General features: G+C 35.8%; 3 protein-coding genes and 1 pseudogene across 8 annotated transcripts; all 4 read left to right on the top strand.

Annotated features, from left to right (window-relative positions):
• The first annotated feature begins 4,666 nt into the window (after nt 1-4,666).
• On the top strand, nt 4,667-5,137 carry LOC119993262. Its single transcript, XM_038840314.1, has one exon. It carries the CDS (start codon nt 4,667-4,669, stop codon nt 5,135-5,137), a length of 471 nt encoding a protein of 156 aa, XP_038696242.1.
• A 2,062-nt stretch (nt 5,138-7,199) lies between these two features.
• On the top strand, nt 7,200-12,548 carry LOC119995356 (protein SRG1-like). Of its 5 annotated transcripts, none has more exons than XM_038841832.1 (5): nt 7,200-7,530; nt 7,670-7,917; nt 8,015-8,342; nt 8,707-8,911; nt 12,418-12,548. In XM_038841832.1, exons 1-5 carry the CDS (start codon nt 7,267-7,269, stop codon nt 12,519-12,521), a joined length of 1,149 nt encoding a protein of 382 aa, XP_038697760.1. In that variant the 5' UTR covers nt 7,200-7,266; the 3' UTR covers nt 12,522-12,548. The 5 variants fall into 5 exon arrangements, with proteins under 5 accessions (XP_038697760.1, XP_038697761.1, XP_038697762.1 ...); XM_038841833.1 differs by having other exon boundaries at nt 12,421-12,548; XM_038841834.1 differs by lacking the exon at nt 12,418-12,548 and adding an exon at nt 11,094-11,351 and having other exon boundaries at nt 7,201-7,530.
• Nucleotides 12,549-14,632: 2,084 nt separating this feature from the next.
• On the top strand, nt 14,633-17,157 carry LOC119995358 (retinoid-inducible serine carboxypeptidase-like). 2 transcript variants are annotated; one of them, XR_005467662.1, is made up of 5 exons: nt 14,633-15,443; nt 15,570-15,691; nt 15,948-16,017; nt 16,230-16,858; nt 16,946-17,157. XR_005467662.1 is itself a non-coding variant. In XM_038841837.1 (4 exons), exons 1-4 carry the CDS (start codon nt 15,399-15,401, stop codon nt 16,311-16,313), a joined length of 321 nt encoding a protein of 106 aa, XP_038697765.1. In that variant the 5' UTR covers nt 14,633-15,398; the 3' UTR covers nt 16,314-17,157. The 2 variants fall into 2 exon arrangements, 1 of the variants encoding a protein (XP_038697765.1); XM_038841837.1 differs by having other exon boundaries at nt 16,230-17,157.
• A 4,786-nt stretch (nt 17,158-21,943) lies between these two features.
• Nucleotides 21,944-23,116, top strand: LOC119995357 (annotated as a pseudogene).
• The last annotated feature ends 250 nt before the right edge of the window (nt 23,117-23,366 follow it).

Genomic DNA, 23,366 nt, shown 5'->3' on the forward strand with positions numbered 1-23,366 from the left:
ACATTGTTAGTTTATTAAGCCATTAGTTGTTCTGTATTGAATTAGTGGTCAGTTGTATTTCACTCAATTGCTTTTGTTTCAATTGGCTCACGCCTTGCACTCTGTTAGTGGGTTGGCAGTTGAGTTTAATCACATTCTCATTGTAACTGCAAGCACTACTATGTTACGTGCTGATGAAGAATAGAGATGACAACTTTGAACCAAGAAACCTCTTCTTCCTATCTCTCCTTATTCACTTCCTCCTTCTGAGTTCTTGTACGTATCAGAATTCAACGGCCCCCTTTCATCTACATCCACGGCCAACAACAATAGAGTGTATGGCGAACCCGAGGAGAGTGAAAATGGCGGCCAAACAGATCTCGAGAGAGCTCTCCGACATGCTGTTTAAAGATAAGGTCCGTCAGTACGTTGTTCTGCCCGAAGCATCCTCGAAGCCGACCGTTACTTGTCTTCCCTCACACCATCAGTGAGGTTGAAGTCTCTGCTGATTTGCAGGTACGAGTTTTCCGTAAAAATTTTTAGAAAATTGGTTAATTTTTGGTGAGAATGATGTTGTTTCAGTGTGAGTCATGGCTTTTTAGTGCTTTTTATGCTATTGTTATGGCTTCTTGAATGAGAAGGAAGAGAGTGAATAGGGCACAAGAAATGAAGTCATCCAGGTTCGGAGCGGGAAGCATGCATTCAGGCTAGGAGGCAATGAGTTAGCTTTCATTCAGTCAGCACAGTTGATGGCAGTCTGAAGATAGAGGAACGCGCGGGCGAGAGGGTCCGAAGGAGTAATTACAAGGGCTTGGCTTTGTATCTTTTACCCTCTCTGGTCTGGATTTCGTGGTAGAGTAAACTACTTGTGTGAAGGTTCAGTGTGGGTCATGGGTAGGTGTGGTAGGGAGGCTGGTATGCGGTGATGCCTGATTGAATTTTAGTCTTGCTTATGCAAATAAAACAGTATTTGCAGGTTGTTTACTACCCAAGAGCAAGTACACCAGAGTTTTGTATGAAAGCAGCGTTGGTGAAAACGACATTGCAGATCAGATGGTGTTCGGGGATGAGGTTTAAAGATGGCTTTTGGTCTTGGGTGAAGGAGGGTTTTGATATTTGAGTAAATAATATTTTGTTTGGTGTTTTGTTTTTTCAATTTCATTGAGTTAGAACGAAACCATTTTAAACCGTTAGTCAAATAATGGTTAAAGGACGAAAGGACTTGCGATAACACAAAAATGAAGCACAAGAGGTCCAATTCTTACAAAGTCAAAACGAGAAGGTACATGTAAAAATAACCTCAACCACATAGGGTGTATATGACACTTGACCTATTTAATATACCAAATTGTGCACAGGTGGGTAACCGGTGCTAAGTAAACAATCCTTCCTCAAATCCAATTTGTATCTCATGAGCAATTGCAATGGTGAATGGACTATTGGGACCAGTAGAGTTTTTGCGAATTGTGGTTGGTAGGCATGAATGGTTTCTAGTGGCCTTTTTAGTGTCATTTATACAATACAAATATAATCCCACTAGCCTAATACAACTATTATTGTTAATGCTATTCGAAGAGAGGAGATGCATCTTTCGGCATGGCGGCCTATAATATTGGAGATTCGATGTTTGCTTGAATTTTTCCCTGCATGGTCAGTGTCTCATGTGCCTCGCAATATCAATGTTGCTGCTCATAATCTTGCCAAACATTCTTTTCAAGAGCAGGGGATGCGAGTGTGGATCGAGGAGGTGCCTATTGCCATCAAAGAAGTGATTCAAGATGAGAAGCGTGAATGGATTCAATTTGTGAGAAATGATTTATTTGGGTAATTGTTGTTGGATTTTGTATAGCAATAAGAAAGTCCCACATTGTACAAGTATAGAAAGAAAGAGTAGTTTATAAGTGTGGACTTAACACACTTACTAAATTGGATAAACATTCATAGATGGGCTTGGGCTATATGCTTGGGCTATATATATATATATATCAAAAGATGGGCCTTGGGCCTTGGGGTCTCATTGACTTAAGAAATATTCTTTATTTTTTATTTTTATCCAATTACAGTTTATTTTAACAGTTGTGTTTGTCTGAGAAGAGTTGTGTCTGATCAACACAACTTCTCTACAAAAACTGCTTCTAAACTGCTTCTGTCTTATTCTATAAATACCAGAAGTAACATGGTTTTGTTCACATCAGAGTTTCTGACATTCAAACCTTCATCACAAACCTTTTTGATTTGAGAGAAAAAGCACCCAGTAAATTCGCCAGGACCAAGAATCAAGTGCACGATTCTTGGCTACAGATTGTTGAATCCTGGTGGCAGACGCTCATTGAACTACAAGCACAAGAGTAGGGGCGAATTTCTGCTATAGGACATAGCATTGCGCTATCCTCAATCTCAATTCAAGTCAGTATTTTAATTGTATATTTATTGTATTTAGTTTGTTTTAATAAATTCTTTAAATTCAATATTCTATGCACTGTCATTCCTGATTGTTTTCCATCAATTGTTTAGTTTTGAATAGAAGTTTGTATACCTTTGCAAATTTCACTTTAGATTACCAATTGTTTTTGTGATGTTCGCTATTCCACCATTTTTGGTGGCCCGAGTGCCATTTTATGGCCTCCCGATCCTTTGCTCACTTGTTGAGTTGATGAATATATCTGTGGTCTTCTAACCTTTTCAAAAAAAAAAAAAATTGCCCATTTTTTATTCGTGGCTACTCTGCATTTTTGCCATGCACTAATTGCCTAATTTATTCTCCAATAACCAAATACGTGTGTTACATATTTGGTTTTCTGGGAGTTCTCAGTTATATTTAGTTGCTAACTTTTCTAAAATCAAACTAAAAAAGCAAAATTAGTGATAAGTTCCTCATTTAAAAGTTTTATTCCAATAAGAGCGGTAAAATATGTTGTATTGCATAAAGTTCATAAAAATTAAAACACTATTCTATTTAACAAAAATATTGTTTTTATTATTTAAAATATCCTCGTCTTCATCCTCGAGCATGTCACACGCCTCCTGTATGTGTTTCATCTTTGACCTTCGCTGGAAGTTTCATCTTCGCCCCTCATGACTTATTTGATAGCTTCATGGCATTTTTAGTGATTTTTCATCCCTATTTTTATTGTATTCGAACCAGCTCTACTCATACTCACCACATGACTTGTAGATCTTGTTGTTTCCTTTGATCTGTCATCACTTCATTACTTTTGGTAGTTTCTGTGGTGATTTTGTGATTTTTTGGTTCTGATTTAGGATTTGCGAACTAAAGGTGATATGTTATCTGTTTCAATTAATTTTATATCTGTCATAATGTTATCTGTCTTGTTAAAATATTATCTGTCTTTAATGAAATATTATCTGTCTTTAATGAAATATTATCTGTTTGAAGTTCCAAAACAGATCCGAAACAAAATATAATATCTGCAGATTCAGATTCGATTTCAAAAGAAAAAAAGAGTTCGAAAAATAACAATAAAAGCTCAAATGTGATGCGCCTTGGTTCATGGACTTGATTGGGGGTGTTGATGGTCACCAACGTTGGTCGTATAGGCGGGATCGAACTATTTTTCAAACTGTGACTGTGATTTCACGAAGCTTTTTTGGAGACTCAAGTGATAATCGACGGTCGATGATGACTGAGACTTGACCGGGCTGACCTAGAGCTTCATGTCAGTAGTTTGTTCGTCGAAAACAATGGTCAGACAACCAACTTCCGGTGGTCGGCGTAAAGGAAGAAGAAGAGAGTAGAAGATAGAGGAAGAAGAAGCTCATGTGATAGTAGGATTGTTCTCATGGTCTTTTTGGTAAATCGTTAGGTTTTGTCCCTTTTTTTTCTAAAGTTTTTTAGATTGTCCTTGTTGGAATGAATAATGCTTGAGACACCTAAAAGATCCTCATTTAATGTGAAGTGAGTCTTCATATGCGTTTTTAATCAATAACTATTTTAATGCTACATAGATTTGAAAGACTTTTGGGGTCACATTTTGATTCTCTAACATTGTCTTGTTGGAATACAACTTTTATTTTTTGTCCTCGTGCGTAAAAAAAATCCTCTTTTTCTCCCCCTATATATATATATTTTTTAAAAAAACACCCTCAGTTACGGACTTTTTCCTATACAACGAATCGAAACCCTACTTTACAGCCTCAATTGAACTAACCCCTCCCTCAGGCTTCCAATAGGTTTTACTTACATCTCTCTGCAATGAACTTCACAAGACACGGCTTCCAGTTCCAGCCACGTAAGTCTCTGATGCAGCGTTTCAGATCTCTTTACAGAGGATGCTCCTGGGATCTCGCTACAAATCCACATCGTTTTGTCTCCAAGCCCAAGCAGTTCCATACCCAGAGTCTCAACAATACCAGCCGGAATTTCATTGCAAACCATGGGACCAGTAAGGAGCAATTTTTATCGATACTCAAAACTAGGGTCAACAAAACTACTGGTGGAGAGGAGCTTATCCACACAGAGACAATCCCTTCAACATTGGGTTTGGCTTCGACCCAAACACTAACGATTATAAGGTAGTGCAGTTTGTTTCTAGTTACGAGAATGAAGCAAAGATGGATGGTGGTACACAAGTTGACGTATACTCTCTCAAAAATGATTATTGGGAAGAGATTCCTAATATTGACTACGCCGGGGCTGTGCCTCTTCAATCATCATATACACATCACAATGGAGTTTTTTTATTGGAAGGGAGTCGATTTGACGACATACCCATGGAGGGAAGGGGGAGTGATTCTATCATTTGATTTCGCCCATCAAGTGTTTGAGAAATTGCTTCTACCAGATATTTTCGACAATCCTTATCTTGGGTATGAGATTGCAATCATTAATGGATTACCTGCTGTAATTTCATACTATCTATATGATTATGAGACATTGTTTGATATATGGATAATGACTGAACGTGGAGTGATAGAATCTTGGATCAGATTAGTCAGTTTTGGACCACTCCCGAATCCTATTAGACCATTAGGATTTTGGAATAATAGTGGATTGCTCTTGGAAGACTTTGAAGGGCGGCTGATGTTATATGATCACAGCACCCAACAGCTGAAAAATCTTCATCTTCAACTCGAGGGAGACTTGGGAACTTTAGAAGTAGTGAACTATGAGGAGAATCTTGTTCCCAAACAACTCTAGATGGATGGTTTGTGTGTTTTGGCAGCTTAGGTAATTAGATTTTTTTTATGAAACATTGCTATGTTATATGATCTCTGTTCGGTGTGATAATATCTCTATTTTATGGAAAATATGTGCAGTCGTCGATCACTACTGACATATTGAACATATGCTTTGTGAAAACTTTTTATTGATTGAAGTAGCCCCCCTCTGCCAATTTCTTATGAGGGTATGTTTTTGGAACCCTGAAGCTTTTCCTTTTCTCAATAGACCCAACCCATTTTAGATCGCATATTGATGCAAGCCACACTGGCAATTCGTCGAACACTTGGAATGCAGCACAATGTGCCAACGATATGCATCAACCTCCAAACACCTATGTTTTTTAACTTCAAAGATTGAATGTAAGCTGCAACACTACTCTGTTGCCACCCAGGGCAGCGGTAAGTATTATTTCCAATACAATATTAATGTACTATAGGCTCCGTTGGTAGGTATTATATCCAATACAATGTATTATAGGCTCCGTTTGGAGCTCTGTTTAGGATAGTATAATTTTGTTATTCAATGTATAAGTTAATCATTGGATAAGTAGATATATAATTTAATTCTATTTATTTAGTGTTTGGAAAAAAATGGTATTAGACTTGTATAGTATAATTCTCATACAATACAATGTATAAGATATAAGGTAATATGTCAACTGCCCTCAACTAAAAAATTTACTATTTTTTAATTATTTTTTCTTCTATCAATTTTTTATGAAAAATTAAAAATTAAAAATTGTTCGATTTTTGGGGTTAGTGTGGTTAAATTTTTTTTAAAAAATACATGCAGTGTATAAAGTGGTAAATGACTAGAGTTCGTTTTTTTTTTAAGACAATGTTTTTGTCATTTGTCATGTTATCTCTTATTCTATATGCTTTATATAAAATTAAAACGAGTTGGAGGTGTTTTAATATTATACGACATATATCATATAAAAGCTTCATTTTATATAAAGTTATGCTATCCTGATTTTTTTGAAAACCACCAAACACTTGATAATTTCATTAAAGGATAATTTTATACCGTATGAAGTTTTATTCTCTGTTTCAAGCGGACACTTAGTATTTTATTCACATTAGGGAGACAAGATCAAACGCATAAAATATTAAAATACAAAGATTGATATGTCAGCATTGTCAACTTATATGAGATCCGGGGGTCAACTTATATGAGATCCTGGCCGTTCAATTAATCAGATGAGAGATACGCGGCCACGTGTCCAGTCGAACTTTTAGTTTCCCTCTCATATTTTGGTAACGCAAGTCTTCCCACTCAAGAGTGCTTTTGGGTAGCATGTCTTCAGAGGAATCTGTTCATCTTCGTCATTTGCCATATGAATCAACGACATATCTAAGATTTCAAGCTGGATTTGGTTGGTGCAAGTGACTTCATTGCAAGACCGAGACCAAAACCAAACTATTTTTCTCTATTCTCTCTCTTTTATATGTGTTATATCTGGCTTGGATTATTACCATTTCTCTGGATTCTTTCCAAGATATCCAAGCACTCACATGCTCCAAAATCGGTGGAGACTTCTATCAAATACTTTGTGTGCATCTCATTAACAGCCACATAAATCAATCCATTATCAAATCACTCCCTAATCAAGTGTGTTAAAACTTCACATTCAAGCTTCGGATAAGAACGGAAATCCAGCAAGAAAATCCCAAAGTTCAAATACCAACTAATATATCAAATCTGAGGCGCGAAGAAGACATCAGATCCTTGAGATTGTGTGGAGGCGAAAATCGAAGACGCGAGTCCGATCTATGCGATTTTTCTCCAGATCTGAGGTTTACGAGACGGAGAGGGGGCCATCGACGACGATCTGCGAGAGGAAGTTGGGGTAGAGAAATGGTTGTATTTAATTTGTTGTGTTTGAAATTTGAAAGTTCTAATTGAAAAACAAATATAAAGTTGTAGTAGTGTACACGTGCTTGTATATCCATCGTCAGATTAATTTAATGGTCAAAATTTGATAATTTGAGACTCTCAAATTATCTTTGAATTTGAGAGCCCCAAATCCTTTTTTCCAATGTCTATCCATAGAAGTCCAAGTTTTGAACCTTGTACATAGGATACCTGCAAAGAAATACTAAACTATGCAGCAGCAGCAGATTTCAGAGACAAACATGGACAATCCTTCTGCTCCATCCAAGCAATTATCTGAATCAAGAAGTACCAAAGAACTGGTGACTAATGGAGAGGAACCACCAGAGAGGTATTTCTACAAAAACTGTGATGAAGGGTTCTTGGACCCTTCTCTTCCAGCGATGGAGATACCTGTTATTGATCTTGGCTTACTGAAATCCCCAGAAGAGCTCGAAAAACTTCGATCCGCTCTTATATCCTTTGGCTGCATCGAGGTCTTCTTCTATTGCCCTTCTCCATATATCCTACACAAATAGTTAAAAGAACAGATTGAAATACACTAGTTGTCTCTTAAGGATAGATCTTATCATGTCTGATTCACATAAATCATGAATTTCTTTGTCACTGTTTCAGGCAATCAATCATGGAATGACGAGTACATTCCTAGATGAAGTGAGAGAAGTTGTCAAACAATTCTTTCAACTTCCTGAGGCGGAAAAGCAGAAATATGCCAGAGAAGTAAATAGCATTGAAGGGTATGGGAATGATATGATTCTTTTAGACAGTCAGATACTGGATTGGAATGATCGATTGTACCTCAAAATAAGCCCGGAAGATCAGCGACAGCTCAGATTTTGGCCCCAAAACCCTGAATCCTTGAGGTAAATTAGGCATATTACCTGCAAAATAAAGAATGCTTGAGCAGATTCAACTATATATATATATGTATATATTAGCTGACCCTAACTGTTGCTGTAGAGACATCCTACATGAATATACTCTGAAGTTAAAAATGATAAATGAAGTGGTACTCAAGGCCATGGCAAGATCATTAAACTTGGAGGACAATAGCTTCTTGAGCCAGTTCGGAGAAGAAGCAAACATGTTTGCCAGATTTAATTTCTATCCTCCGTGTCCAAAGCCTGATGTAGTTCTCGGCCTCAAACCGCACGCAGATGGTTCTGGAATCACCATGGTCTTGCAAGACAAAGAAGTGGAAGGACTTCAGTTCCTAAAAGACAGTAAATGGTTTAGAGCTCCTATTGTTCCTGAAGCCCTTCTCATCAACATTGGTGATCAAGTAGAGGTAACTACTACTAATTAGAGTCTCTTGAATTCATTAGGAGCAATGAGCAATACCTTTGTGATCACTCGTTGAGCTTTGACCTAACTTACCCTGTCGTCACTGTGTGCGCGGGCATGCTGACTTGAGTTTAGACCGATAACGGATGTCCAAAGGGCAAGCTTGTATGGTGTCATTCTCAGTTTAAAAAAAATGGTCTTTTGAATTCAGTATCTGCTTATACTTAGTACCAAGAGCAAAATTCGATGGACAACATTTGATTTGCCATAACACACTTACGTAATCAAATTAGTGAAATACAGACAGATAATGACTAATAGCAAAAATATTAACTGGAAATCTTACTAGTTCTCTTTGATATACACAGATAATGAGTAATGGATTCTTCAAGAGCCCAATGCACAGGGCAGTAATAAGCAAAGAAAAACAGAGGATTTCTCTGGCTGTATTCTCTGCTCCGGGACCTGATCAGGAGATTGAACCACTTGATGAACTGGTCAGCCAGACGAGGCCGAAATCATACAAGAAGCTGAAAGATTACCCAGCAATCTACTTCCACTACTATCAACAAGGTAAGAGACCAATAGAAGCAGTGAAAATATAGATTTTTTCAAAGTTCATGCATTATATTATATGAATGCCACAAGTAAAGTAATTAATGGTTAATTTTCTGATTTTCTCATGTGGAAGTTATGTGTGAAGGTAGATACTCTAATCTTTGTAACAGAAAGAATAAATAAATTCTGCAAGTATTGACGCATAGTAGCCATATTTTTTGCCGATATGGATTTATAAACAGGGCTAACTATCATACCCAACAATATCATGGTGTAAGCCACTTTCACCAGAAATCAATCATGTCCACGAAACTATCATCCCCGCTCTGCTCAATAACCGAATATATAGCTGGTGATGCAACATGAGTGTCATTGAAGCTGTTATTTAATGGAGGTACAAAATGAAAAGGATTTTCTTTGTAACAACTTTCATTGAATGTCCCAAATTGAGCTTCGAAATCGGGAAGTGGACCCGATACATTATTATGTGCTACACTAAGCACTGTTAAAGAGTTTACCTCACTAAATTGAGTGGAAATTTGACCATTTAAATTATTGTATGAAAGATCCCGACTCTCTAGTTGTTTCGGCTTTAAAAACATTGGGATTATGCCTGTCAAATTGTTGTGCGATAAGTTTAACGATTTGACATTTGCGGGTGTTTCCAAATTCAATGGGGATTTCACCGGAGAATCTATTGTAAAAAAAAAATCGATTTCATTACATGTGATCAAGGATATATCTCGTGTAAGAAAGTGAGTTGATCTTTTTTTTTAAAAAAAAAAGAAACAAAATTTTATTAAACTGGGCAAAGCCTGGAGTCGGATACCCCTACAACATCATCCCAAATAGAAGAAATACAGATAACAGGAGGATAAGAGAAGAAGTGCACTCCCTGAAACAAATCAAAGCCAAAGTTGGCTAACTTATCAGCACTGAAGTTAACTTCACGATAAACATGACTAACTTTAACTTGCTAATTCTGGCCAAGAAGCCGTTTAATAGGAGAAATTAAATGAGAATGGGCATTGGTCGGAACATCTTGCTTATTTAACAGGTTTCGCCACACCCTGTGAATCCACTTCCAACATCACTTTGCGGAATCCTAGATCCCAAGCTCTCTGAAGGCAAACTGGCATCCCCCACAACTCCGCATTAAGCACTGAGCAACTATCAATATTTATTGAGAACCCATCTAACCAAGTCCCAGCTGAATCTCTAAGTATACCTCCAGCCGCTGCACGATCCTCAACAGTACGCACTGCTCCATCCGTATTGATTTTCACCCAAGAAATGTCTGGCGGCACCCATTTAATAGATCTCTCCACTCTAGCTTGGACAGTCCTCTTAATTCTAGAGGCAATCTACTCTATGATCTTCCAAGAACTCAACTTCTGTCGGATAAGTAGCAACGAATTATTAGGGAATCTAAACTCTTCATCAAAACACAACTTGTTCCGCCATTGCCAGAACATCCAGCACGTAGTACCAAAAATAATAGCCCACTTTTCCCCATCATGTGTAGGGCGCTTCACTGAAAGATTACAAACCAACCAGTCTTGCAAGCTCAGAGAAAAAAAATTGGAGATCTGCGGGGTTGCTCCCAAAGCATTCCAAATAATGCTTGCTTCTGAACAATGTCGGAGAACATGTAAATTAGTTTCCTCCATACACATGTTATGAAAACAAACCGCCGAATTTGACATTTTCCTCTTAACTCTAAGCGAGTTGGTGAGTAAGCTGTCATGAGCCACCAACCACAAAAAGCTCATAATTCGCTCGGGTCCATCCCAACTCCAAAACTTCTTGGATAGACACGTTATATATGTTTCACCATATCAGCAGATTTTAACGACAATCTACTCTAAAGACTAATGAAACCCGAAATTAAAAAAAAAATACATGGACTTTTTTCATGGTCTTTTTGGATAGTACTTATTCCTATAATAGACAACAACAATCTCATTTATACAATACAAATATAATCCCACCAGCCTACTGCAGCTATTCAAACCTTGCACTTTTATCAGCTATTCAAATACTTTGGCTCCTAAGTTCTATTTTTTTTTTATTCATGACTGCTCTGAGTGCATGTTAGCCATGCACTAATTGTTAAGTACCATTTCAAAAGATGTGAGAACTCATTCGTTATTTATAAGGACGAGTAAAATAACTGAATACTATTGATTGTTTGCAGGTAAGAGATCAAAGAAAATAGGGAGAAGAAGATAGCATGGAGAAGAAGAAGAAGAAGAAGAGAGAGAGAATAAACAACTGAACATATATTTCAATTGTCGTAGTTACAAAGTGTAACCACAGCTCAAATATATACCTTTTACAAATGTATCTAACGGATATAAAACGTTCACATGATGTGACAATTACAATACAAATATTTGAATCTTTGTGTGTATTATAATACACACTTAATAGAATGTCTAACATTGAAAGCCCAGTATTGATAGGCCCAATTTGAGTTAAGAATGAGACACAAACGGTGGCCCAACTTAAACAAATTAGTAGCCCATCAACATCTTCTCAAAACGATGAGTATTGAGAAACACCAATCTAGCTAACACAACTTCAATTCGCACCAGAGGAACTCTAGGTGAAGTGAACCAGTAAAACTGAAATTGAAAAAGAAGATGCTCAGTTTATCAACGAGCCACTTCCTAACATGCCAACAAGGACTTTTCCTAGTCCAAATGAGTTGTACTTTGTCCCATGGGTTTCGGCCCTTAATAGCTGGGTTAAAGAGGAACAAAGTCGTGTGGATCAGATATATTCTGAGGAATCGGATAACCCAAAACGGATAATATTGTTGGCATGTATGCGGGTGTGAATTTACAACACTAATTGCATAATTAATTCGATCTCCAATAACCAAATACGTGTAATATCATCACCTCTGCATCTGGTTTGCTTGGAATTCCTCAGTTGTATTTATCTGCTCAACTCCTCTAAAATCACACTAAAAATGGTTCAATTCCTTGGAGTTTTGAGTTGTATTTATCTGCCAGCTTAACCCCTCTAAGTCTCAGTCAGATGCAAGCAAAATGAAGTTTTCTATGCCATAGATTTGTTGTACATTATTGTCTATATATATATATATATATATCATTGTTTAAATAATTCGATAAAACCTAGCTATTCCCTGTAATTATATTGACAGAAACTACTAGCTAGCTTTGCTAGTACTCTTCGAAATCTATTTATACAACAACATCCAATTTCTCTTTATGGTACTTGCAATGGAGAAACAATATTATGTCTTTGTTCTTCTCTCTCTTGTTTCCCTTGTCCATGCTGTGCTCTCATTTGGCTCATGTTGACATGAAAAATGAAGATGGAAGTGTGGAGTGGGGCTATGTTGAAGTTCGAGAGAGTATGCCAATATTTTCTTATATATGGACTTTTCAATTATCATTGAAATTCACTTATTATTTCTTTTCTATTTATACATCTACAATTGTTCTATTCATTGCTGTTTTTTTTTTGTGTGGTATCTGCTATATATGTAGAAGCTCACTTGTTTTGGTGGCATTATAAGAGTCCTGATAGAGTTGAAGATCCATCTAGACCATGGCCAATAATTCTATGGCTGTCGGGAGGTCCAGTAAGTTAGAAGTTATATTGAAAATACATTTCAAAAATAAGTTGTTGTTGTCGTTAATATTAGTTTTATATAGGGAAAATTACTAATAAGAACAAAATTAAGAAAGCTTGTTCCAATAAGGATACTTGAAAAAAAATTAAGAAAAAGGATAGTGGTGGTAGAGAGAAGCCATACAGCTCGAGAAATTCAGATTTTTGTGACTGTTTTGATATATTAATCTTCGAGACTATACTGATAAAGACACTAATGAAAATAATGAAAAAAATAATGCTAGAAACGAGGGTAGTCTCTACGCACAAGGTATCATTAGGGTAGTTGACTAGTTGTGGGAACGGAGGTAGATAATTTGTTTGCTTCACTTTTTGTGGAACTCGTCTTTGATTGACTTGTTGGATTCTCTTGATTGTCATTACCTCAAGAGAAGAAAATAAAGGAGCTTGTGTAGGTTTTGAATGGGCGTGAGATTTTAAAAGGGATTGATCGAGCTTTTGAATGGGCTTCTTTTTTTTTTTTTTCCTTCTTTTTTTCCCTTAATTTTTGTGGTTTCTCTTATATCACATGGTTTTTGAACCTCATTTTTTTACTTTCTTAAAATAAAATTCACGTCATATATTTTTCACCACGTTAGCAAATTTTAACGATAATATGCCATAAGAACTAGCGGATTCCTAAATACAAAATAAAGGAACTTGTTTATTCTAAAAAAGGGTCAATAGCACATTTGGTTACTGAAAGATATCTTGTGTTCAATTTGCACACCCAAAGATTTTTTGTAACAATTTGATGCATCAAAAGTTCAATTTGTGCCAAATTATATAATCGGTCATATTTGCTCAATTTAGAGGTCATATTTGCTCAATTTAGACAGTAACATGTCCATGTGGCATGTTGACCGTTAAAATGATTTTCTTCATATAAATAGTGTATTTTTCTGAAGAAAAAAAACACTAGTTCAAATTGAGGAAGAACATGATGTCAAAGAACAAAACACTCTCATCCTGTGGTGTTGGTGGTTTCCGATACCCAACCGGCTCGTCATGGTCTGATCTCTCAATATCGGAGATCACCAGCATAGGAGGCGGAGGCGCCAAGGACAGAACCAAATACGTGTAATATTATCATCTCCGCATCTGGTTTCCTTGAAATTCTCACTTGTATTATCTGCTCAACTCCTCTAAAATCACACTAAAAATGGTTTAATTCCTTGGAGTTTTTGAGTTGTATTTATCTGCCAGCTTAAGTCCTCTAAGTCTCAGTCAGATGCAAGCAAAATGAAGTTTTCTATGCCATAGATTTGTTGTACATTATTGTCCATATATATATATATATATATACCATTGTTTAAATAATTCGCTAAAACCTAGCTGTACCCTGTAATTATATTGACAGAAACTACTAGCTAGCTAGCTTTGCCAGTACTCTTGCAAATCTATTTATACAACAACATCCAATTTCTCTTTACGGTACTTGCAATGGAGAAACAACATTATGTCTTTGTTCTTCTCTTTCTCTTGTTTTCCTTGTCCATGCTGTGCTCTCATTGGGCTGTCGCTATGAAAAATGAAGATGGAAGTGAGGAGTGGGGCTATGTTGAAGTTCGAGAGAGTATGCCAATATTTTCTTATATATAGACTTTTCAATTATCATTGAAAATTCAGTACTACTTATTATTTCTTTTCTATTTATACATCTACAATTGTTCTATTCATTAATTGCTGTTTTGTTTTGTGGTATATATCTGCTATGTAGAAGCTCACTTGTTTTGGTGGCATTATAAGAGTCCTAATAGAGTTGAAGATCCATCTAGACCATGGCCAATAATTCTATGGCTATCGGGAGGTCCAGTAAGTTAGACGAAGTTATATTGAAAATACATTTCAAAAAAAGTTACCAAGTAGTTTGATATATTTGATTACTTCATTTTTAATTATATATTATTTCAAAGTTCAGGGTAGTTCTGGAATTGCATTTGGAAATTTCTATCAAGTAGGACCACGAGATGAGCATTTAACACCTCGTACATCTACATGGCTTCAAAAAGCAGATCTATTATTTGTGGTATAATTAATATTTCTATTTAATTAAGTGTCATAGTAGGAAGTTCGTGATCACTCTTTATAATATGCTATTAATCTCAGGATAGCCCAGTTGGGACAGGCTTTAGTTATATCGTTGGTGACCTACGATATGCCATGACTGATATACAAGTAGCAATCGACTTACTTATCTTGCTGAAGGATCTTTTTAACGCGAATGATGCCCTCCAAAAAAATCCCCTCTATATCTTTGGAGAATCGTATGGAGGAAAAATTGCAGTCATGCTTGGATTAGAAGTTTTAAAATCCATCGAAGCAAACCAACTAAAACTTAAACTTGGAGGTAACAAAACTAGACATTTACTTAGGTACTATTATAAATCACTTTTGTCGATTTAAAATATAACCTTAGCATAAAACCTCTTTTGTTGAAATGTAGGAGTTGCCTTGGGAAGTAGCTGGATTTCTCCCCTAGATTTTGTGGTATATAAATTATGTCGGATAGCCCGGATTTGTTAATAAGAGTAATTAACCACCTTCATCGTAGTCTTCCTTGCTATTTTTTTTACTCAAATTTTTGTAACTAAAATGCAGCTTACATGGGGACCTCTTTTGAAAGATATGTCTCGACTTGACGACATCGGATTAGAGAAAGCAACTAGGTCCACCAAGTCTAAATTTTTGAAATAACAAATATCGTTACCTAATTAGGATATGAAATTAAGTTACTCTAGATATGAATTTATGATATTGGTTTAACATCATTAATTACATTAAAAAAAAAAACAGATTAGCTTTAAAAATACAAAAGCAGCTGGATGATCACAATGCTCAGGATGCAACTTGGACAATGGAAAAGCTTCAAGATGTTATTATTCATTATAGCAATTCTGTGGTAAGTTTATATATATATATATATATATATATATATATATATATTACTCAAAGTCATTGCGATTGGTAACAATTTTATGAATTTTTTTTCCCCAGATTTCTAACCCATTGCAATTGGTTTGAATAGTATTTACATAACTTCTTGAAAGACCATGGAGATAATAAAGAAGAAGGAAGGCCTGTTGACTTTAAAAAGTTTATGAATGATGTTGTTAAAGTAAAGCTGGAAATTATTCCTGAGGATGTAATGTAAGTTGATATCAACTCCAACAACATGCAATGTGGATTCTATCTATTTTTAATCAAACCATGATTAATTTGTATGATCTAATAATAATGATCAATGGATTGAGAACCACGAGTAGTTTCATATGAAATTTATGTGTGTGTTATCTCGTAGAAATTTCTAGTTCGAGTCTCCCCATTCCCTTCCCTTGTATTCAAAAAAAAAATTATTATTGGATTAATGAACGCTCTCTTGGAATCGATGTAATTGTTTTCATAGATGGGGAGCACAACAAAATTATGTTCAGAAAGCCTTGAGAGGAGAAATCATGAAAGATAAAATTGAAGAGGTAAATAAATAAATAAATAAATAAATATATATATATATATATATATATATATATATATATATATATATATATATATATGTTTGACCATCTATTTTATATATAAATAAATAAATAAATAGCACTAATGAACTATGGCTACCCATCGAATTTAGCATTATAATTTATTTTTCTCCCAAATAAATTGCAACTAATTATTTTTTTAAGTTTTCCAGGTTGACAAGCTCCTAGCCAAAGGCATAAATGTTGCTATATACAATGGACAGGTAGATATTTTTTTTATTATCGTAGAGCAATGATTTAATTGATAAATTACTTAGTATATAGTTTTATGAATGATAATTTAAAATTAAATATGATTTTTTTTTTGTAACAGCTCGATATAACGTGCTCACCAAAAGGGGCAGAGTTATGGGTAAAAAAACTTAAGTAAGAGTTACTTGTAAATGATGTCAATTTTAACAACTATAATGAATATATTAGGGCTGTAAAAAAATCGTGTCAAATTGAACCGATTGTCAAACCAATCGATGGATCAGTTATTGCCAACTACATAATAGTGAGGACCGATCCAAAAATCGACAATAATCGATCAAACGGTCGGTTAAATTTATGTCAAAAAATAAAATAAAAATCCGACCGAAACCGACCTTTGACACCCCTAGAATATATGATTATGGTTGTTAATTAAGTGAGTATCTGTTGCATTAGGTGGATTGGTTTGGAGAATTTTTTAAAGACGGCTCGTGTTCCTTTATATTATGGAAATAAGACAGAAACGAAAGGATTTAAGAAATCATACCAACACTTGACTTTCTACTGGATTCTTAATGCTGGTCATGGCGTAAGTATTTATTTAATAATCATGAAATATTTACATTTATTATAAACAAAATTTCACCCAAATTAACTTGGTTATTAACTTGAGCAGATTCCAAAACACCAACCATGGATTACTTTACAGATGGTAGGAGAGATCACTGGATTGCCCAGCACTTCTTAATAATACACCAATGGCAGATTCTACTAACATCATCATTGTTGTAATAAATGTAGCTTAGTCTATTAAATGTAAGAAGACCCCCCTCACTTTAATGCATCATTGTTGTAATATCCTTTATCCACCACTTCGACCCTCCTCACTTTAAATCCTAACTTCGCCCCTATTTTAATATGTGAAAGCATATATGGATGGTGATCTATCATTTCTCTTTATATTTTTTTTTGTATGATATGTGAGTGTGTTTTGTTATGAGACCCACTTGAAGAGCAAACATGGGGGCACGGGCTTTGCTATTCCCCCATGCTAGTTCCATCAAAATGGAGCCAACAAATTTGCTCCATTGGAAATTTAGAACCATTTTTTATCCATGGCTCAACAAATGAGATAATAAATTGGATCCATGCCCCGCTAAAATTCATCCATTGCAATTGCTCTTAGAGCATTCACAACAATGCTTTTTTTGTTGTCCCATGGAGGGATTTTATTGTCTGAAGTAATGGCTCATGGAAAAAAAAATGCACAATGGAGGCATTTTGCTGGGGCAACCATGTAGCCATAGAAGTTGATTGGCCCTGCAAATGGCACATTTGATGGGTCCTATATGATACACCTATGTCACACATTTTTCTTGGATTGGGTCCCATTTATATTCTACAAAAATTAAGCCATCAAATTTATACTATTGTATCAATAGAAAAGTCATCTTATTTTCATTCCCAGTCATATCAGCAAAACATGTCTCCCAATAAAGCTACATCAACAAAACAAAAATTTCCATACATTATCCATACCCTAACAAAAAATCACTATTGTGGTTGTTCTAAAATAAGGTGATAGGCAATTGCAAAGTACACATGGATTGAGGTTGAAACCACATTGATTGACTTATTGCTGAACGCATGAGCTCCTTGGACAACAAATAATTGGTCCATTACGAAAAAACATCACTTGTTTGATAGAGTGGGGTCGCAAGCATATAAGCTAGCAGTACTATCAATTATGTAGCCAGAATTTTCGGTGAGGGGTCATCACGAGGGTTTGGAGGTAGTGTCCTCGATTTTTTTTGCCTATTTATATGTGTATGGGCCAAAAATTGTTTGTCCGAAATAACCATATAAGCTATGAAAGGCCCACAAAGGCCTTAGTTAAGCCGGCCAATCATCCGATCGGAGATGGGCCCGTGGGAGACCGAACCAAGATCATTCGAAGGAAAGGCCCATTACAAGAACAAACATAGGTTGAATCATGGACATAAGGCCCATGGCCCATGACGCTAAAGAAGTCCCCCAATTGGGCGTCAAGCCCAATCACAACCCAAGAGTCAAAGCCCGTCTGTACGGTCAGCATGTACTGACCACGTGATCTGAAACACTATAAATAGAAGAGGACCCCTCCCCATTTACTCTCTCAACTACCTGGTATCTCTCTCCCTCCCTCTCTAAAAGCCATTCACTTCTCTCACTAAAATATCTCCCACCGCTGATTGACTTGACAGTCAGAGCTTCTTCGGCCAACACCCCACAGGTGACCAAGTTTCACGGTCGAACTTTCTTTGATCTTATAGGATTGTCATAGGTCTCGATCGATGATAACAAATTGATTGAAGATTTTAGGATCTACAATATGTCTCATGTCATTTGTTAATTTTTAGTCCAATAAATATAACTTGATTTGGAATACCAGAACTATTTAATTGAATTATATAGATTATTTTATATTACTCAAAATCATAATCATATACATAATATGATTACTGAATAAACGAATGATTTTGGTGTTGCCACATCAGCTCCTACATTTGCTCTATGATAGCCACATGAATTTATGCTAAAAATTAGATTAAATAAAATCCAAATTTTACACACATACGCAAATAACGTGTATTAATTATTGTTTTAAATAAATTTAAATTAGAACAAATTAATTTTGGCTGCCGTTCACACTTAAAAGCATTCCGATTGCCACATGTATTTTGTTTAAGATTTAATTGAATTAAATACATGTTAATGCTATTTACAACTCTTACCTTTTGAAACGGTTGAATATCTTCTTATGAACGCTTTAATTGCCGCCTCCTTAGGTCTACTTCTCTTCTTCCCTCTCCTATTTTACACGCTTCTTCACGCATGGAATATGCCACAAACCCAAAAAAATACCGATTAAGATTCCGGCGTTTTTGATTTGGTGCATGTCTCTGTGTCCATGAATTTGGATGAAGATTTTGTTCGCTCGGTTCTACAATTTTTGACCAGTTATTGCATCCCTTCATGCTATTTTCGACCGTGTGTGTATTGCTAGGTTTGGAAAAAGTGATATTTTCTCTGAAATACTTCTATTCGTTTCTGTTTCGAAGTTCTTGACAGCAATTGTTGTGTTCCTTTCTCTTTCGTATTGGTGAATTGACTTGAAACAGAAAGGCGCCAGTTCAATAGAAGATATGTCATACGCTTACCTTTTCAAATACATCATCATTGGCGATACTGGTACTCCCCTCTGCCTATTGCGTTCGGTTGTTTTGTTTTTTCGAATTGCTGAATTTTGTACAAAAAGTTTCCTTTTTTTATTCAAGCTCTATTCATTATTGAATTGCTTCTATTGAAACTTAAATTTGTATATTTGTTGATGGCTATAGTTTCATGGTTTTGTTTATTCGCTACTGAGATGAAGAAAGGAAACCTGCAATAAAACAGGGAAATTGGTATTTTCGATTTCCAGGTAGGGCTAAGTGACTACCTTACAAACTTGAAATTATAGCTGCTAAAACATGTCTTGAAATTATATTGGCTACTTTAGCTTCTTCTCACTCTTACATTGAGCAATTCAAGCCAAAAATAGGAGAAAAACTAAAATTATCTATCTTGGAACCAAAATTGTCCTGAGCTCCTCATTGATAGATCCTTTATACCAAACAATGTTGGGGTACATGAATTTTTATGAGAATTAATTCTGTCATTATTAGCATGAAAGCTTATTAAATTAGAGAAAAATATGCGAACTGGATATTGTTGGCTTCTTTGATGTTAAAAGTTCATTGCTGAAACAGAAAGTCATAAATTAATGATCTCTTTGCGCAGAGGATAAATATTGTGGGGTTAGTTGACTTATAAAGCAGATGTTTACAGTTTTGAAGTCGTCTCCTTGGAAATTAAGGCCGAGAGCAACATGAAATACCGACCAAAGGAGAATCATGTATGCCTTGTAGGTTGGGTAAGAGAGATATTTCAATTGCATAACATTAACATTATAGTTCAGACACCAATTTTCTTAGTCCACCAATTCCTCATCGATAGATCCTTTTGAGGACCAATTCTATCGTTATTATGAAAACCTACTAAATTAGAGAAATATGCGAACAAATCATCGTTGGCAATTTCTGCGAAGGTGAACGTCCACACTCCTCTGAGGGGAACTCAGACTTTATTGTTGATCATTGCTTGTATCATAGCAACCAACTATGGTTGTTTTTGTACTACAAAGGTCTAATCTCAGTATACTGAGGTGATACTTAATGTTGACTCACTTATGTCATATGTTCATTGGTTGTGCTTAGGATTTGAATCACCTGGTGAATAGGAGGACCATCATAGATTTGGTGTGGATGGTCCTGTAATGCAGTACACGGATCTAGGAGCAATCAACGATATGCTTTAAAACTATTCAAGTGTATAAGCCATGTGTGAAGAATTTATACTACTATGACGTTAGCTCCTTATAGTTTTCCTAAAATTTTAACTTCTTATACCCACCACGTGCTTATAAAAACATAACTACTCCTTTAGTGGTGTTACGTTTACAACATCACATTTAGTCATTGCTTTTGTTCTTACCAAAAATTTTAATCTTTCAAATGAATATTCAAGTAAAGGCTTTACCTTATCGTGTTCTGTCTGTGAGATTGATCTGTAAAATGTATGAAATTCAAATCTAACATAGCAGCTTTTATGAAATACCATTATTGGTTGGTTATTCTGGCTGCTATTTTGATTTAAAAATAGTTTGCGCGGCATTAGACAAAGGTACAGAGATTTGATGCAAAATGTATGTTTCAAGTGGTGTTGTAATTTGCCATGAAGTGCTCTCTCTGTGCAGCCAGTAGGTAGAAGCGCGAATGTTTTTTTTTTTATCCCTTGGCGACTCCTCCTTTGATTTAAGTTTATGCTAGCATGTTAATTTTTTGAACACTTATACGGACTTTTTTGTTGCTTGGAAAGCAACGTAATTTAAATTATATAGGCTTCCATCCATATCATGCGTTACTACAAATATATAAAAAGATTTGAATACATGAACTACATTTATTACACAATATAGTTAAAAATTATAATTACATGCCGCGCAAAGCGCGGACATGCCCCTAGTTGTTAGATAATAAGCAAAACAAAAAACATATTAGTTCTGGCAAAGTCTCAGTTCTTAAGAAGAAAATAATTAATCTAAAAGGCTAAAAACTAATAGGCAAAATTAAAAAAAATACAAAATAAATAGTTAATCTAAGAGTAGATAGAACTCGGGAGGCTTGATTAGGTAACAAGTTAAAAGCCCATTAGACCAACGAGGATTTTGAAATTAATGAGATAAACTAATATATATATCTAGTAAAATTTTTGTCAAAATCCAGATGGTGTTTTGGTAATTTGATTATCTGCTTACGTTGTTCAGTGGCAAGTTGCAACCACCGGTGGATTGACAGCCCGGCTGGTAATGGTGACATAAGAAAGCGTGCAAATATTTTCTTCTGGAGGGTTTAGGGTTCTTAGACCCTTCTCTTCCAGCGATAGAGATACCTGTTATTGATATTGGCTTGCTGAAATCCCCATCAAAAAGTACAGGAGCTCGAAAAAACTTCGATCCGCTCTTACATCCTTTGGCTACATCCAGGTCCTCTTTTATTGCCCTACTCCATACTACACCAATAGTTAAAAGGACAGATTGAAACACACTAGTTGTCTCATAAGGAGGAGAGATGTTATCATGTCTGGTTCACATAAATCATGAATTTCTATGTTACTGTTTCAGACAATCAATCATGGAATGACAAGTACATTCCTAGACCAAGTCAGAGAAGTTGTCAAACAATTCGCTGCACTTCCTGAGGCGGATAAGCAGAAATATGCCAGAGAAATCTTAACTATTGCTGCCGTGAAATCTTACATGAAAATACTCTGAAGTTGAAAATGATAAAATGAAGTGGTACTCAAGACCATGGCAAGATCATTAAACTTGGCCAGTTCGGAGAAGAACCACACATGTTGGCCAGATTTAATTTCTATCCTCCGTGTCCAAAGCCTGATCTAGTTCTCGGCCTCAAACCGCACGCAGATGCCTCTGGAATCACCATGGTCTTACAAGACAAAGAAGTGGAAGGACTTCAGTTCCTCAAAGATAGTAAATGGTTTAGAGCTCCTATTGTTCCTGAAGCCATTCTCATCAACATTGGTGATCAACTAGAGGTAACTACTAATCAGGGTCTCTTGAATTCATTGGGAGTGATACCCTTGTGATCATGCGCTGAGTTTTGACCCGATCATCAAGGAGAAATTCTGTGCATACAGGCTGATAGCCCGAGTATAGGCTGATATCGGATGTTCAAAGGGCAAGATTGTATAATGTCGTTTTCGATTACCAAAAAGAAAGTCATTTGAATTCAGTATCTAACTAATAGCAAAAATACTAACTGGAAATCTGACTAATGCTCTTTGATATACACAGATAATGAGTAATGGATTCCTCAAGAGCCCAATGCACAGGGCAGTAATAAGCAAAGAAAAACAGAGGATTTCTCTGGCTGTATTCTTTGCTCCGGGACCTGATCAGGAGATTGAACCACTTGATGAGCTGGTGAGCCCGACGAGGGTGAAATCATACAAGAAGCTGAAAGATTACACAGCAATCTACTTCCACTACTATCAACAAGGTAAGAGACCAATAGAAGCAGTGAAAATATAGATTTCACAAAGTTCATCCATTATATTATATGAATGCCACCACTCACCAGTAAAGTAATTAATGGTTAGTTTTCTGATTTTCTCATGTGGAAGTTATGTGTGAAGGTAGTAGATACACTAATCTTTGTAATAGAAAGACTAAATAAATTCTGCTTCATATCAGTAAGACTACTTGTTTTGAGAGGAATATATAGCTGGTGAGGCAATATTAGTCTCATTGCAGCTGCTGTTATTTAATGGAGTTCCACAAAGAAGAAGATTTCCTTCGTAACAACTTGTGTTGAATGTCCCAGATTGAGCTTTCAAATCGGGAACTGAGCCTGATAAATTACTGTGTGCTACACTAAACACTGTCAAAGAGTTTTACTCACTCAATTGAGGAGGAATTTGACAATTTAAATCAT

Source organism: Tripterygium wilfordii, chromosome 3 (genome assembly GCF_013401445.1).
Source record: "Tripterygium wilfordii isolate XIE 37 chromosome 3, ASM1340144v1, whole genome shotgun sequence".
In the NCBI taxonomy this organism is placed as follows: Eukaryota; Viridiplantae; Streptophyta; class Magnoliopsida; order Celastrales; family Celastraceae; genus Tripterygium; species Tripterygium wilfordii.